General features: G+C 34.5%; 2 protein-coding genes across 4 annotated transcripts; one reads left to right on the top strand and one right to left on the bottom strand.

The window, feature by feature from the left end:
• Window positions 1-198: 198 nt before the first annotated feature.
• On the bottom strand, window positions 199-9,233 carry LOC128993554 (zinc finger protein 239-like). 3 transcript variants are annotated; one of them, XM_054417524.1, is made up of 8 exons: window positions 8,583-9,233; window positions 6,807-6,887; window positions 6,432-6,525; window positions 5,437-5,539; window positions 4,438-4,658; window positions 3,999-4,165; window positions 2,844-3,060; window positions 199-2,196 (listed from the first exon to the last, which is right to left on the bottom strand). In XM_054417524.1, exons 2-8 carry the CDS (start codon window positions 6,878-6,880, stop codon window positions 2,050-2,052), a joined length of 1,023 nt encoding a protein of 340 aa, XP_054273499.1. In that variant the 5' UTR covers window positions 6,881-6,887; window positions 8,583-9,233; the 3' UTR covers window positions 199-2,049. The 3 variants fall into 3 exon arrangements, with proteins under 3 accessions (XP_054273499.1, XP_054273500.1, XP_054273501.1); XM_054417525.1 differs by having other exon boundaries at window positions 8,932-9,233; XM_054417526.1 differs by having other exon boundaries at window positions 9,017-9,233.
• A 1,873-nt stretch (window positions 9,234-11,106) lies between these two features.
• On the top strand, window positions 11,107-16,724 carry LOC128993357 (mesoderm induction early response protein 1-like). The gene is made up of 2 exons (XM_054417202.1): window positions 11,107-11,251; window positions 13,762-16,724. Exon 2 carries the CDS (start codon window positions 13,882-13,884, stop codon window positions 14,854-14,856), a length of 975 nt encoding a protein of 324 aa, XP_054273177.1. The 5' UTR covers window positions 11,107-11,251; window positions 13,762-13,881; the 3' UTR covers window positions 14,857-16,724.
• Window positions 16,725-16,955: the final 231 nt, after the last annotated feature.

Below are 16,955 nucleotides of genomic sequence, written 5' to 3'. Positions count from 1 at the left end.
TTAAGGGATTCACATAAATTATTCTATACAAAGCGTACTTTGAGGAACCAATGATATTTTCTTCATCCTCATCAATAACGTAGGCTACTTATACTTATAATGATCAAAAGAAAAATATAAAACTCATTAAATAATGCTAAACTGGTTTAAAGAACAGACAAATATTTTACAAAACATTTTATTTGTATTAAACTCATAGACATTAATACATAGAATATGTTTTTACACAGTCTGCCTATCTAATGACTGACGAGTATTTTACTGTACATTACAATATGGGCACCACACATAACAAATATTTCATTATTAGACAGTTTATCAAATATTGCATTACATTGAGTCTACTCCGATCTAAAGTCTACGACTACACGATATTTAAAAATATAACCTATACCATAAACTCCGTAAATAAATTTGGTAATACTGACTAGCTTAAGAGACATTTGATTGTGAAGCATCAGGTTTCCGTTGACTAGAATTTTGCTCGTAACTAATTGAATAAAGCATATCGTGTTTGGTTATAAAACTCTTTAAATACATAACAAAATAAACCTACTTTAACATTTGCTTCTACGTTTGGCAAGATTATCTTTATATCACATCTATAAAAATTCCCTGAAATATTGCAGTCGCTAAATACAGGTGACTTTGCCAAGTCGATTTCTTCTGTTAATTTTTTTAACTACAGAGTTATTTGTTTCACAAATGACTGGTGGAGGAAACACAATTTTAAACATAACAAATGCCCATTTTCACTCTTGTTTCCAAGTTACAAGTAAATAACTATCATATGAAAATAAATAGGAAAATAGATATTCATTGACATACCTTAACCATAAACAAGTACATCCCTTAGCAGCTATTAAATGTTATTGTAAGATTGTACTTAGGGACATTTGTTTCCTCGCAAATACCATATTTAAATAAAACGAAACAGTCACAATAACAATAGGTAACGTGAAAATAGTAGATTTAAAATTATTGATCATGTTTTTAAACTGGTAAAATGAATCGCCTCTCACATCCTGCGAGAATTAAATTTACGAATCTAAGGAGTTAAAATTCAACCACCTAACTGTGTTAAGATCATTTTCTTTCTTTTTTATGGCGTTGAACATAAGGATCAAATGGCTTCAAATGAAATCAAACTCTCACGATTCATTCATTTAAGTTTCAAGTTTGAACAACATGCTGCACAGTACTAATATATTACATCGAAGAATTATTATTCCCATTAATTTCTTCCGTAGAAAAAAAAAGACAGGTGTATTTGGTCTTGTCTGCTATTTCGAACAAGCATTGGGTATGACCATACAGAACAAGAATGAACCGAACTGAGTAATTACCAGTAATGGTAGAACGCAAACCCATCATAGGCAGCTTTTTTGCATTCAGTTGCACAACAATAGAATATTTCGCACCTAGGGCCGAAAATCGATCGAGAGCTGCAAAACCCTTTCGGTCCGTGGTACGAACGCTATTTTTCACCACACTATACTTTATTACCACTATTTACCACAATAATAATGCACACTGACAGTCAACACAACTAAAACTTTAAGGTTATTTGAAGGAATAATTCGAGGTATCAGCAAATAAAAAAATAAATAGTTGCTAGGCAGCGGTGACAATAGAACAATTCTATTGCAATGCTATGGATACTACTTTAAGAAAGTAAGCGGTCATCTTATTTTGCGGCCCTAGGGATGTAAAAACCTGCTCGGTCCCCAAACGACGATGATAGCCAGCAAAAAGTAACTTTCAGCCACCAATTAACCCATGTAAAACAACTAAAAACATCATAGTGTGGTGAAAAAATCTTCAACTGTTAAGCTAATATTTGTTTTTTTAAACCATAGATGTTTTGATCGTTCAGTTCTTTTCATAAATTAATCTTGCATCTTTTTGCAAATGCAAAACAAATACAACCTTATGAGCAAAACGTTGTTCATAACTAAACCCTATCAAAATATCTCTCCCGGTTTACTATGCCTACACACTTACGAGGCTTACAATGTTACTCTTTGGATTGTTTGGTTCAGGAAGAGTCTACTTGGTTTCATCCCCGGATGATTCTTCTTCTTCTTCTTGCTCGGGAGTCGGTAGTTCGCCAGACTCGTGTTTAGCAACATGATTCATTAGTAGTTTCTTGCGGTTGGTGCCGTAGCTACAGTGTTCGCAGTTGAACTGTTTGGCCTGTGGAATAGGAAATTTTTTTAGTGCTTACACAAATGGAATTTTATAAGAATCACAAATGTTCATGGGAGAGAAGTTCAAACCCTCAAACTTTTTTGAAGGATTGAACCCATGTACCTCTCGCACTGAAGTCTGACTATATCTACTAAGCTAGAAACATGCCAATCAAAGAAAAAAAAAGGATTAGTTATAGAATTCACATAGTGTAGAAAAAACTGTACATTTTCAATGTTTCAATCTGACATAAATCTGACAATTAGTGTATATTCAAGAGGTTGACGGCCAATCTTTTTTCCATAAAAATTCAATTCATGACAAGATCGATGGGTTTATTTTTGTTAAGCTTTCAACTACGCCTAAGTTATTTCGATAAAAAACTGCCGACAACTTAAATGCGGGGATAAAATTCCCATGTAGTTCTATCAACAAGGGTGCCCCATTCCTACCAGGTAAATGTAAAGCCTAAAAACGGGGTCCATCCTGATATTTGAGATGGATTCATCCCTCCAATCCTCCCCCAGGGACCACCTCTGCCTGGAACTGTTACATGTTTCCCATTTGTAGGTCTCGGAAATAGATCTTGGTTGTCTTTGCAACAATGTGTACTTAAATATATTTTATTATCTACTTAAATGATTTAGGCCTACCTTGGTATGACTAAACAGATGACTCTTGAGATTGCCTGATTGGGAGAACGTGTCTCCACAGATGATGCACTTGTAAGGTTTCTCCTTAGTGTGCGTTCGCATGTGGTTGACTAACGCACTGCTCACGGTGAATCTCTGTTTGCACACGGTGCACGGGTACGGCTTGTGACCGGAGTGTTTGCGCATGTGAATGCCGAGATCACCTTTTTGAGAACACCTGAGAAACAGTTTCATAATCGTTATTATTTTATATTTGGACCTTTTCCGTTGATTTATTCAGACCATATAATTTGCACATTAATCAGAAAGATTTATGTTATGACTTAACCTAACCCAACCAAAAATATCCTAATTCTGAACAGAATTTGTAGATAATAATTATCATTTAAACCTAAAAAATTATAGTAATAGTGATAAATTGTTTTAAAAGTACATAAAATTGTGAGTATGAGCAATGATAATTTTTTTCAAGATTTTGGTAAACTTTGTACAAAAGTATGGGTTTTCCCCAGTGTGTTTCCTCATATGAGCCCTCAGTGTGCTGGTGTAGGGACTCTTGTAATCACAGTAGGTACACTTGTAAGGTCGTTCACCCGTGTTTCTCCTTACCTGTAGTCACACTTGGTACAAAAGTATGGTTTTTCTCCAGTGTGTTTCCTCATATGAGCCCTCAGTGTGCTGGTTTAGGGACTCTTGTAATCACAGCAGGTACACTTGTAAGGTCGTTCACCTGTGTTTCTCCTTACCTGTAGTCACACTTGGTACAAAAGTATGGTTTTTCTCCAGTGTGTTTCCTCATATGAGCCCTCAGTGTGCTGGTGTAGGGACTCTTGTAATCACAGTAGGTACACTTGTAAGGTCGTTCACCCGTGTTTCTCCTTACCTGTAGTCACACTTGGTACAAAAGTATGGTTTTTCCCCAGTGTGTTTCCTCATATGAGCCCTCAGTGTGCTAGTGTATGGACTCTTGTAATCACAGTAGGTACACTTGTAAGGTCGTTCACCTGTGTTTCTCCTTACCTGTAGTCACACTTGGTACAAAAGTATGGTTTTTCCCCGGTGTGTTTCCTCATATGAGCCCTCAGTGTGCTAGTGTAGGGACTCTTGTAATCACAGTAGGTACACTTGTAAGGTTGTTCACCCGTGTCTCCTTACCTGTAGTCACACTTGGTACAGAAGTATGGTTTTTCCCCAGTGTGTTTCCTCATATGAGCCCTCAGTGTGCTAGTGTAGGGACTCTTGTAATCACAGTAGGTACACTTGTAAGGTCGTTCACCCGTGTGTCTCCTTACGTGACTTTTTATACTGCCTCTGTCTGCAGCCTACAACAACACATTATTATACAGCGGAGCTTCAATAAATAAATCAAATAAGGTCAAAAATTCAAACTATCTATACATTTGAGGTTAAGAATTTAACAAAGAGCACAAGGTCATAGGTTTTTTTCTGAGGATAGCAGGGTTACCGAATGAGGAAGAGGTTTAGGTAAGCCTACTCTCTATCTTAGAAAAATAAGTCCTATAAATCTAGAACAAGTTTATATTAAAAACCATCAAACTAAATGAGAGGCTACCAATAGAAACCAGAGTGTTACCTTATAATCGCAGTACGGACAGACATAAGGTTTTTCTCCAGTGTGGCGGCGAACATGTTTGGCGAGATTCCCTGGACTTCTGCACTTGTACTCGCAGTATTCACAAAGGTAGAACTTCACTCCGTTTTCATCTTTTATGTATCTAACGGCTCTCGGTCCTCTTGTCCTTCTCACGATGGTTTTGCCATCAAAGTATGGCATCTGGTTTGGTAGGTACATATCTGGAAATAAGTTTAGACATAATAAACTATAACAAAAATAGTTATGTTTATCTCATCATACAGAATTCAGTAAAAAGACAGTGTAAAGTATTAAAGTCCTTGGAAAACAAATGCTTCTTGTTAGTGAAATAAAACAAAAACTGGGATAACTTGCAAATTAATCAATGTTTGGATCTACCATTAGAAAGTAGTGGCATAATGCTATTTAAGTATTTTTTTAATAACAAGTTTACTCATAGCCTAGTAAATTTAAATGTAATCTGATTGTAACACACAGCCTACAATCAAACGTGTAAAACTAAACTACAAAGATTCTTCAAGAAGCTGTGTTTGTGCTTAGTAAACTAATAATTTTTCATATTGGTATACTGTACTTTATAGTTCAAATAATTTCCCAGAAAAGCTATCATCTTCAACCATGTGCGTTAAAAAGAAGGTTTGGTAGTGAAAAGGTGTCTTAAATTTGAGAAACTTCGTAATAAAAACCAGATCGACATGCCCAACAACATATTTTTGTTCACGATTTACAAAATCGTTTTGTACTGAGGCAAAAATCAGACGCCTGAATCAGACTGGGAATGAAGATAAGTTGCAATAAAACAAATACGAAAGGAAAATCTGGATAGAACAAGTGGAGGAAAAAGTAACAAAAGACTTGTTGAAAATTGTTAATGCCGATGAAGAAGACGGGAAGTGTACACATTTTGTTAGGCCAAATATCTTCTTGGGTGTAACTACCACAGGAGAGTAAGATTATCAAGTAGAAATATTCATTTACCAAATGCCCCCGTGGGAGCGAGAAGGCTTGGAAGATCAGGAAACCCTATCAGCTCTCGGCTAGCTAACATGTAGTCAGCCAAGACATCGGTGAAATTCCAATCCTGCAACAGAAATATAAAATGTATAAAAATTAAAAGAGTTATTAGCCTCATGTAATTTGTTACACATGTTTTCTTGTAGAATATGTCAAGTGCTTTAATTTCTTTTTGCATTTTATAGGTTTAAAATTGTACCCAGCTGATCTTGGTCAATAACAAAGCTGTCATCTCCAGTTATCCATCCAACACTCATTCTCGCCTTAAAATACACATTCAGGTGTGTCAGCGTTGCAAAATATCTCCAAACAAATTATCAATCTTGTTCTAGCCTGAAGTAATGTGATGAACAATCTAGAGCTCATGCCTAGCGTCCTAGGACAAAAAAATTATAAAATCACTTTACAAAGGGGCGCCTCCACCCCTTTGTGATATGCAGGACACCCTCTCACCCATCACAGGTTATCTTGCATATACACATGGGAGTTTAGCTTTAGTGAAACCCGGATCTTTAACCTTATATAAACTTTAGTTAGGAGTTGGATGGCTGTTAAATGATAGGACCAGATTAAATTCAAAGTACTGAACCTTTTTACTATCTCAAAGCAATTAACTATTCTATACAACAATAAAACAATCATAACAACAACAAAAATCCCCAAAAACTAATATACTTCCAAGTAATTTATATCAAACAAAATATTCAACCCAAAAGAAATTCCCTTATCAAAATCACGAATCCTATTTAACTGTTAATCCCCTTAAAATATTACTTTCCCTAACAAAAACTCTCAACTAAAGGGCCTAACCAGAGCAACCAGTACTCACCCAACTCTTCTGGGCATCCTACCCTAGCCAACTAACCTCTTCTCTACTTCAGGTGGCCTATTTATTGAAACTGATAGCTACTGAGTGTAAAGTTAAAATGTTTGACCTCACAAGTGCACAAAGTGGTTACCTCTTTGACTATAATTTCCACTTCAGGTTCAAACAAATTCTGCGATATCATGCTGGACTCATCGCAATACTGCTTTTTGAAAACAGCATCCAACCTGCAAAATTCAAGACGTGAATGAGTGCAACATTTTCAAGCTTTTAGAAAACATAGCCTACATACTCTAAGAAATTTAAAGAAAATAACTTTATAGATTTCTATAGGGTCGATCACTTACTCAGTTGGTGATATAAAGAACCTTTGCTGGCAAGTAGAATAAGCTATAGGTGTCCGTAGCCTTAAAAAAAATCCTTAGGCCTACAGTATCTGTTTGAATGGATACCAGCTGGATATAGAGTAAACTATTTACAGATATTAAACTTAGTTAATCTGGCTTACCCGTGGAATTCTGATGAAGGGTCGGATGGACTGATTTTGTGGACTGTAATTTCACTACCAAATGCATTGTGCATGTTCAATCTGAAACAATAAATCTTTGGAACAATTTATTTTAATAAATATACCTACAACTAGGCCTACCTTGTACAGTTTCACTTAGATCCTCATTTTACCGAGTTGGTTACTAGGAGGTTGTTATCTTGCGGCATAAATGATTGTCTAAAATAGTTGATTCAATCTTCTCACAATCCATGTGTTAGAATTTAACTTACTGAACAAGTTTCTTTGAAGCCTAGCCTTAAAGTTTATTGTTTAGAAGGCTGAAAAGTTCTTAGATCCAATTCTAGAAGAGGAACAACTTTCTTTAAATTATGCTAAGAATATTTAAATTGTAAAATGTTGGGCACACGTACCCTCATTGCTGGTAGGTTACGAGTCAAATGGTTTAACTTAATTAACACATAGATTTCTCTATTTACTATTTGGATACTACTGTTTTTTTCTAAATATTTTTGTAAATACTATTAGGTGAGGTTAATAAAGATTCATTACATACACTTGATGGGTACTAAGGCTATCTGATTCATAAACGATTCATCCGGACGAACCATCCATTCTATCATTATGTGAATCGGATGAATTACCTCTATCCAACTGTATAAGCACCTGTTGCAAAATTGCATTCAATTGAAAAACTATCCGTCCTGCATTTTCATTCCTTTAAACTACGAATTGGTTATTCGATTACTGATACTGTTCTTGATTAAATTGTGAAATAAATGTATCCTTGTAGGCCTATTTGCACCAATGAGTTAGTATTTTACTAGGCTATTACTTTTTCAGTTAAGTACCTTTAATTTAATTATTTTCAATTGCTTAACAATAACTTGTACATTTTTTTAACTGATGGAGATATTACTTACAGTACGGTACAAATAGATTTAATTAATAACTTGCTATTATTTATAATAACAGCTTTGTTAACTTACCTATCCTAAGGTGTATAACTTATTACGTACCATATAGCCATATTACGTAAAATAAATCTAATACGTGGTCATAAATTATTGGCCATAAGATTAAATAATATATTAATATTAATAACCAAACAAACAGAGAATATTAATAAATTATTCTCTGGTCGGATAGTTTAATCTATGGTATCTGGCAACAGTGCGGGCTCACACACTCCCCAGCCCACTACACCTACCCTAGGAAACCATCGGATTTGTACTTTTTGTCAGTGCTTTCCTTTTAAATTCCCAAAAAAATTAGTAAGTAGGCTTAAGTTTAGTTTCACAACATAAACCTGCCACAATACATCACATTGGCCAGCCTGTTGACTAAAAAATACCATAAGCTTAAGGACACTCACGTGCAAAGTGATTGTGGACTCGAAACTAGGCCTACATGATAACATAGCCAATCAAATCACAAACAACTATGAATAAACTTAAGTTAGTTTAACATTGATTGTCTGCGGACGAATTAGTTTGAACATTTTAAGTTACGTCATCAGTTTTTAACAAACCATCTTAAGTTAGGAGCTTAAAGTAGGATGGTGAAAATAAAGGTTCAACATACCTTGAGAGTTTTAACTATAAGCTAGGCTTAGGCCAAAAATTCACTCTTTTTCCACTGGTTTAGTAACTAGTTTAACATTGATTGTCTGCGGACGAATTAGTTTGAACATTTTAAGTTACGTCATCAGTTTTTAACAAACCATCTTAAGTTAGGAGCTTAAAGTAGGATGGTGAAAATAAAGGTTCAACATACCTTGAGAGTTTTAACTTTAAGCTAGGCTTAGGCCAAAAATTCACTCTTTTTCCACTGGTTTAGTAACGGTTTTGGAAATAACAAGTTCCATGTAATAGGATAAGTAACAAGCGGGATAGACTAAATAAAAATACATAATTTTAAAATAAACAATAACAGGCCCTAGGTAACGCTAAAATGTAACTTAACTTATATCTATTTACTTTGCATTGTAAATATTGTGAGTAAATTAAGTTGTGTATTTTAGACCCTGATTTTAAAGATGATGATAATGATAAGTTTTGTTTCTCTAACCCTAAGCTAGGATTTAAAAATCGAATCACATAACCTATAGAAAATCAATACTAACAAGCATACATTTCACTTTTCATAGGAGAAAGCAGAAAGGATAAAGCTTGATACAGATAACCTTTTAAAAGGAAGAATTAACTTACATTCAAAAACTTAGTCTAATTTAAAATGTTATGACACTACACCCAATCATGCAAATTCACTTAATAAAAAAGTATTTAAACAGCAAAACTTTTAAATTAGCAGTAATGAATTGAAAATTCTCTAGTGAGAGGTATGGATGACACCAAACTAATCTATAAAATTAATTTTAGGGACTATTTTGTGCGAAAAAAGAGAAAAGGAAAGGGGTGAGGGGAAAGCAATTAAATGAAAACAAAATGAAAAGAAAATAATATTGACAAATGTCAGCTGTCAGTATTCAGTGACATTTCGATTGCTTTGCCAGATTGTGGACTAGCATACTATATAAATGTTTACTTGTACAACATTAATATTTCTTTTTAAAATAAATATACGTAATTAAAAAGTTTGTTTTCTCTTTTATGCTGTCTCTTTATTTTTTTAGGCCCTAATTAAAAGAGTATTTAATCATAATTTAATCCATGCTTTAATTGAAGAAAGAAGAAGGAAAGTTTATCATTAACACCACCTTGAAGGATTTATCAAGGAGTATCCGTCAAAGAGTTATCCGTTGGAAACAAAAGGTAAAACGATGTTGTTTTTCTATTTGAATTAATTTCGAGAAGCATTGGCTCGCGCATGATTATATTTATTTATTTATTTATTCCAACGGTTTCTCCATTAATACAATTTTGTCAAACTATGAACTATACATAAGTAGCAAATAATAAGTAATTATAGCATTGACCTTTGTTTCCCATGTCTGTGATTATAGTAATCGGTTCGGGTGTCCACTGTCCAGCCCATGCATAAAAAAACTAACTTTTTACATTAAAAGGCACGCCCGGCTCAGAGCCATAAGAAACAACAGTTGTAACTTTAACGCCAGTCAGTAATCAGGATCGAAGATCGATTCGGTGACCTTCTGATTCGTAGGCGAGCACTATAAGCATTCAGCCTCCCAGGTGTAGTGACATAGATTAAGAAATAATTACAGAAACAACCTGATGATTAATTGATCTTAATAGAGGGTAATATTTGGTCATGGTGAGATGTGCTGTGAAAAAATACTAAAGTTTAATCATTATAATGAAGAAAAAATTACTAAATAGAGACAACTCTAGTACTCTAGAGAATTCAGATGAATATATTATAACTGGAGTCACTACTCTCTATGGAGGGAGCTGGGGCCCATTTCATAATGAACTACAAACTAATATATTAGTAATTCAGCTGGATCGCCCAATGCAAATCTAATGGAAATTACAAGTTACATGTTGTAGCTTGTAACTTGTAGTTTATTATTAAATGGGCCCCTGGTGTAGTGATTAGAGCGCGGGACTTCGGTTCCTGAGGTTCCGGGTTAAAATCTCTCCAAATCGCCAATGGATTTTATATACAGTAAGTGATAATACCGCAACCCCTAGATCTAGCCTGAAGTAATGTGAAAAACAATCCCGATCTCGTGCCTAGCGTCCTAGGGGAAAAAAAAAACTACTCTCTGGTTGAACACTGTAGAGAAAAGTGTGCCATCAAGAAATAACCCCAATTGATTGGTTCGAATAGACAGACCAACATAACAACACGAAAAACTTAAAAAAACCGACAAAAACAGTGGTACGCTTTTTAAACACAGAGTGGTGTGGTGACTCCAGTAACAATAAATTACAGCTCAGTGCTCTAGAGATTCATGACCTTATTTGAATCGAGGGCTTACAAACAATTATCATATCATAGTCAAAGATAAAACACACCTGTACATTTATTTGTTAGTGTATGATGAATCATACATACTCTTGAAGGGAGTATGTTTTATGGTTTATACTATGATGATATTAAACCAAAATTTAAACTCTATGCAGTTTCGCTGTTACGTTTTCTATTTTAAAATTCTACATGTCAACTAACTTAAATTTTATCGTTAGAAAGAACAATTTCAATACAAATTGAGTTAAAAATGATGATTTTATTCCAAAAATGTTATTGATACATATTATTTTCTAATAGTTATTAAGTAATTCAATGAAATTACGTTTCACTGATCACCGGGGGAGTATGTTCGTATCTTGGAACAGCCCTACTAGTTGTTCTGTTTCTGTGCTTCTGTCTGCTCTCTGCAGGAACAAATTTCCAAAAATCTCTAAAATGGGTGTGTGTTGTGTTTGTTGAAGTGTTTATTTATTAACTGTCGCGATTAGGCGTTTGTTGACAAGGATGTGTTGGAGCTTTTGATATAGTCTACAATATTTAACAAGGTAAGGACCACATTATATTAACATTTAAATTCACGTAATTTTGTATTTTTATTACGGTAATAATATTAGAATGAATGATTGCTTCTCTTCCTTCGACCCTTTTTGTAGCTCTTAGCGCTATCTTATGGCTTATTTATTTGTACCATTATCATAAAATTGCTTTCGGTCTATCGTTCTCTTACTTAGTCTCATGTCAAAATAGTGGGGAAAATAAACAACAATAACAACATCACAGGGGTTGTCAATTAAATGAATCTCAGATTATAGGAAGTCCTGGCCTAAATCTTTGGTATATTTTTTTAGATTTCTTAGGCTTAGTCCTAGGTAAAGACAGTTAGTTACCCATTCATTGTTGACTCGATCAATTATCAATTTAGATGGGGTGCCTCCAAGGTGCGTAGGCCCTAGGCTATTTTAAGCCAAATATGAGTGAAGGATGACGGATGAGTTTAGAAGGGATTGGGATGAACTTTGTAGATTTTTTACTGGCTAATATCAGCTGTATGATTAGTCAGGATTAATTCCTTAGGCCTATTTAAAGCCCAATGATCAGACACAGTTGGGTCCAGTTTCAGGTACACTTCCATATCTGTTGGCACAAACAACCGAATGAGTAATATCGATCGATATATCGATTATTTATTATTCTAGGCCTATATATCGTTTGGTTAGTTAGGTGGTTAACCTAACCTAACAAACCAAACGATAATCGAATTAAACAATTGAATACCTAATTAATATTACTCATTCGGTTTGTGTCAACAGATATGGAAGTGTACCCCCAGTTTCAAACCATCAAAAGGCTAACTCAAGTTTTTAGGCCTAGCGTAAGTTTACCTATACTTACTTAGGCTACTTTTCTCAGGAACAAACCGGCGACCTTTTTAATTACATAGGCGAGCACTAAAGTTATACGGTCATTGTTATGTAAATTTGTCTTGCATTATAGCCTTAGCTAAATGCTGCCTTTAATGTCACCTAACATAAAAAATAAATTCAAGAATCGGGTGCAAACCCCAAAATGCATAACCTATATGTACTGTACTTAACTTGTAAACATTGTTTCAAATTGGGATTTGCATAGATTTTGTCAACAGACAAGATAAGTTAAGATGTTAAGTAGGCAATAGGCCTACATAAAATCTTGCAATTAAGAATTAAGGATTAAATCAATGCAATTAAGGATTTGAATCGAAAGTAGACTGGAGGTTTCTTCCAAAAAACTTAGCCTAACTTAGATGGTACACAAATTGATGGTTCTAGGCTAGAAAAAAATTTGAGAAAGTAATTTTACAAATTCAATTGCAATCATACACATTCTTTGTATCAATGGGGCATTCCAAGCTCTCTCATTAACTTAAATTGAGAAGGCCTAGAAGTAGTAACTTGTTGTAGGATGTAAAATAAATACACTTTTGTTGTTTTCTACTTAATTTATGAACATATTTCATCCACTACCTAAGTGTACCAAAATTATCACAATCGGCAAGCTGTAAGTTAAGTTATGTTAAAGAAGTACTGTATAGGCTAACTTAAATGTAGGCTAACAAAATTTATAGCAAAGCCTACAGTATTTAACTTTTCTTACTGTACCGTAACCGAAATAGCCTTTATGGTTGGTTTTGGGGAAAAATTGGGGAATTTTTTATTTCCCTTTACTTATCTAAAGCCAAGGGTTGATTGAGGAGTGTACTTAGGTCAGTTTTATGAAAACAACTCCAAAATACATGACCGCAACAAATTTGTCATACCAAGTGCTCGATTTGCGGCGTTCCGGCATTCCGGCGGACTTCTCTTTTGGGGGAATAAAATCTGCATAATTGGTTACTAATCTCATTAAATAGGCACACTGAGTGCCTTATGCACACAAGTTCCGGCACCTCCTTACATCCGTCGCTGTTGCTGGTATTATTGATGTTTTGTTTCTTGCTGAGCGTTCTGGTTAGGGGAAATCTGATTTCAAGTTGTGTTCTACAGTAATATACCCTCATCCAAATTAGTGTTCCTTCTTATTTTATTTTAGACGTGCTAAAGCTAACAAACTAATCTGTTAGTATAATAGGTTACGATATTCATGAAGAATGGCATTGACACAGTATTCAATAAACAAACACACCATTTTATTATTACAAGATCAAAAATGGACCTTTCCTTTGTAAACAGGACCAACCAAGATGATTGTATGTGTCTAGTTGGTTAGTTGATGTAGGTAGACTAACAATTACAACCTTAACTGTAATATTTTCTTAACAAACTATAAGTTAGGTACTAGGTAGGCCTATATGAACTTAAACAATAAATGGCAGTTTTGAAATCTTATTATCTCGAAACAAAACATTACACATCATTTGGAAATTTTAGTAATATTTTTGAAAGTAGTAGGGCCTACTAAGTTAAATGTAAATACTTCAAATTAGTGGTGTTGAAATTAAAATAGGCCTAATGTGATAAAATCATATTTGCATAAACTAGAGTGGCCGCGTAACGCAGAGCTTCTATTTTGGTTGCAGTTGATGGGCCAGAGCCGGACGACCACTGCCTCAGATAGGCTCAATCCACCACACGGACTACCTGCAAGTTAGACGACCTGCCCGGCAAATAATAAGTACCGTATTGTATATTAGTTAAAAATGGCAAATAAGAAAGAAACAGACTTTGAAACGAGATCTGATGATGAGGAGGAGGACAAAATCCGGCTGCAAAGACCGTCAGGCGAGGCCTCGTCTCGATCTTTGAGATTACGTTTGTCTAGGCCTCAGAGTGAGGAGGAAGATGATGACTACGGAAACGGAGGTGAAGAGGAGGAGCTGAAAAAAACAATCATGATAGGAAGTTCGTATCAAGCGACAATTCCCGAAGGGTTGTGTAAATACGATGATGCCTTGCCATATGAAAATGATGACAAATTGCTTTGGAACCCAGATAAGCTGACAGATGAGGATATAGAGTCGTATCTGGTAAAGGCTCAGGAGCCGATATTTAGTAATGCTCAAGGAGTTCATGCTATTCCTACCGGAGCTCATACAAGAGACGATGAGCAAGCGTTGTATCTCCTACTGCAATGTGGGTACAATGTAGATGAGGCACTACGTAGGCGAAGACTAAATGCCATCCCCACCTCCGACACAAGCAGTTTGTGGTCTGAGGAAGAATGCCGCAACTTTGAAAACGGCCTACGAGCTTTTGGTAAAGATTTTCATCAAATTCATCAAGATAAGGTAAGAACGAGATCTGTTGGAGAACTAGTACAATTTTACTACCTTTGGAAGAAAACAGAACGACACGACATCTTTGCCAATAAGGCGAGGTTAGAGAAGAAGAAGTACACTTTGCATCCTGGAATAACAGACTACATGGATAGATTTTTAGAAGAACAGGAAAGTGGAATAAGTTCCGAGCAGAGAGATAGAAGTGCTTCTCCGAATCATTCTCTGAGTGCGAGCGATTCTAAACGGAAGCAACACATCGAAGATAAGAAGGAAAGTGCTTTAGCAAAAGAAAGCACATCAGGCAGTGTTGAAATTACTGTAACTAAAACAACTTCCTCCACTGTTAGCCCCAGTAAAGTGTCAGTCCCGTCTGCTTCGGCCACGATCACTCAATGAACTGTTTATGCAAATATGGTTATAAATCAGAGTACAAATAGTCTTATTTTATATCTATAGATTGACTTATAGCTGAAACTTGCACAATATCATAACTTTTAATTCACTATAATTAAAATAAAATAGGCCTATGCCTTTTCTTCTTATATCTTTATTTCTTTTACAGAATAAATTGTAATTGGTCAATAAGTTATCCTATTGCTTAGACCTGAGTGTAAATTATTTTATTGAATAATAAACATTGAGAAAACAATGCAAACTGCTGTAATTGTATAATTTTTCTGTAAAATTTTTTACAACTTTTAAAAGTTGATTTTCTCATTTAAGGAATGGATTCACAATGCAACCTAAATACTATATTCTGCCATAAATTGGCATTACTGTATTTGTAATGCAATAGACTCCTCAAAAACAAGGCCGTGGCGTTGGTGTGTGACAACATATCGGCCGGCCTGTTATCATGGCATTAAGAGGAATAACGTTTTACATAAACATAGCACAGACGCTCCATCATCTGTTTGCTCCATTATCTGTTTCCGTAGGCTGAAAGTTTGGCATTGCCTCTGACTTGTATTAGAAGAGCCATGGTAATCCTGTAGTACTTTTTGCAGCAGTTTCAACATTTTAAATTAGAGATATACAAAAACTAGGTTTTGTAATACCATACAGAGGAAAAATATTTAGGGTATACAAAGTTTATTTTTGTATGACTATTCCTATGTCTTAAACTCATATCTATTATAGATTGTAACTAAGGACGAGATAACTTTTATGTAGACCGATCATTATTTGTAGGCCTAAATGATTAATCAAAACTTTGAATACAAAACAAAGTTAGAATATGTTGTAACCAAATCTACTCATAATCTAATGTATTAACCACAGAGAAGGGAGGGTACAGAGGAAAAATTCAATGGTACACTTAAATGGTGTCTAGCTCTAGTGCTGGTGTCTTGGGCAAGTCCAAGACTGTTCCCTTGCTCTCATGTAGTACAATGCTCATAAGAATTTCCGCACAGTGTTCGCTCGGTCTCCTCTTTGCTCATGACAAGTATATTTTCGGCAAAACATGCCAGATCTGAAAGTGCACGGTAGGGCCTAAGTGTTTCCTCTGTATCTTACTTCTCTTTGATCTAATACAAAAACTATTACCAATGTTATGAAACATATTACTGAAAATCAAAATTAAGACACAATAATACTAAGATTATGGAAAATAAATTATTACTGAAGTGTGTGCTTTTAAATTAAAGTCATATATGTAAAATGGGGTTTTCATATTATTTTATAAGGTTAAGCAGATATTCTACCATGATAACTATTTTTGTATTCATTTTTAATCGTGTTCCAAAATTTTAGCTTATTTTAACAGTGTAGTTTATTAAAAATATTTTAATTATTGTTTTTATAGGTTTTAATAGTTTTTAAATTAACATAATACTTGTTGGGGTTTCACTAAGTATGTAAATAATCAAGTCTGTTAACACACCAGTTACTAATTTGTTTTATTGTAAATAAAAATAAAATAATAAGGTACTCGAATATTCATGCGTCTGGGCATTCTGTGGCAATACAGCATTGCAAAACACATTTAGGCCTAAATCAGTTAAAAGTACCCTTATGAAGCCATTTCACAAAAGATTTGTAGGTAAACCTTTTCTAATTTTTGATTAGGCTATTGCAATGTTTTATTTGTCCTCACTAGCTATTTTGTAAATTGTCAAGTTGTCAGACTGGTGTGTTAAAAATATTTTTACTGTTACATTACATCATATCACAGTATACTGTAAATCTTTCACATCCGATCTCACTGTAAATATGTGTATCTACTCAAAGCAAGCGTTTGTCAAAAATATTTTAAATAAACATTTTTTACCAAATTGTGTGATTGTAAATCTGTAGTCCTACGAAAACATCACCTGTGGTTAAGAACCCCATGTAGGCCTATAAGTTTTATTAAAAAAAAACCATCCCAGATGCAATTTATTTTAGAAAATCTAATAGGCCTACCCAAAGTTGGTTGAAAAAACATAGGCTACCAATCAAACCATATATTGAGATTTATTCTGATATTTTTTATCAATTGATTCTACCCTAAA

Source organism: Macrosteles quadrilineatus, unplaced genomic scaffold (genome assembly GCF_028750875.1).
Source record: "Macrosteles quadrilineatus isolate MER2022 unplaced genomic scaffold, UCM_ALF_1.0 Scaffold_4__1_contigs__length_99947679, whole genome shotgun sequence".
Taxonomy (NCBI): domain Eukaryota; kingdom Metazoa; phylum Arthropoda; class Insecta; order Hemiptera; family Cicadellidae; genus Macrosteles; species Macrosteles quadrilineatus.
This window is presented reverse-complemented; position numbering and strand designations above follow the sequence as displayed.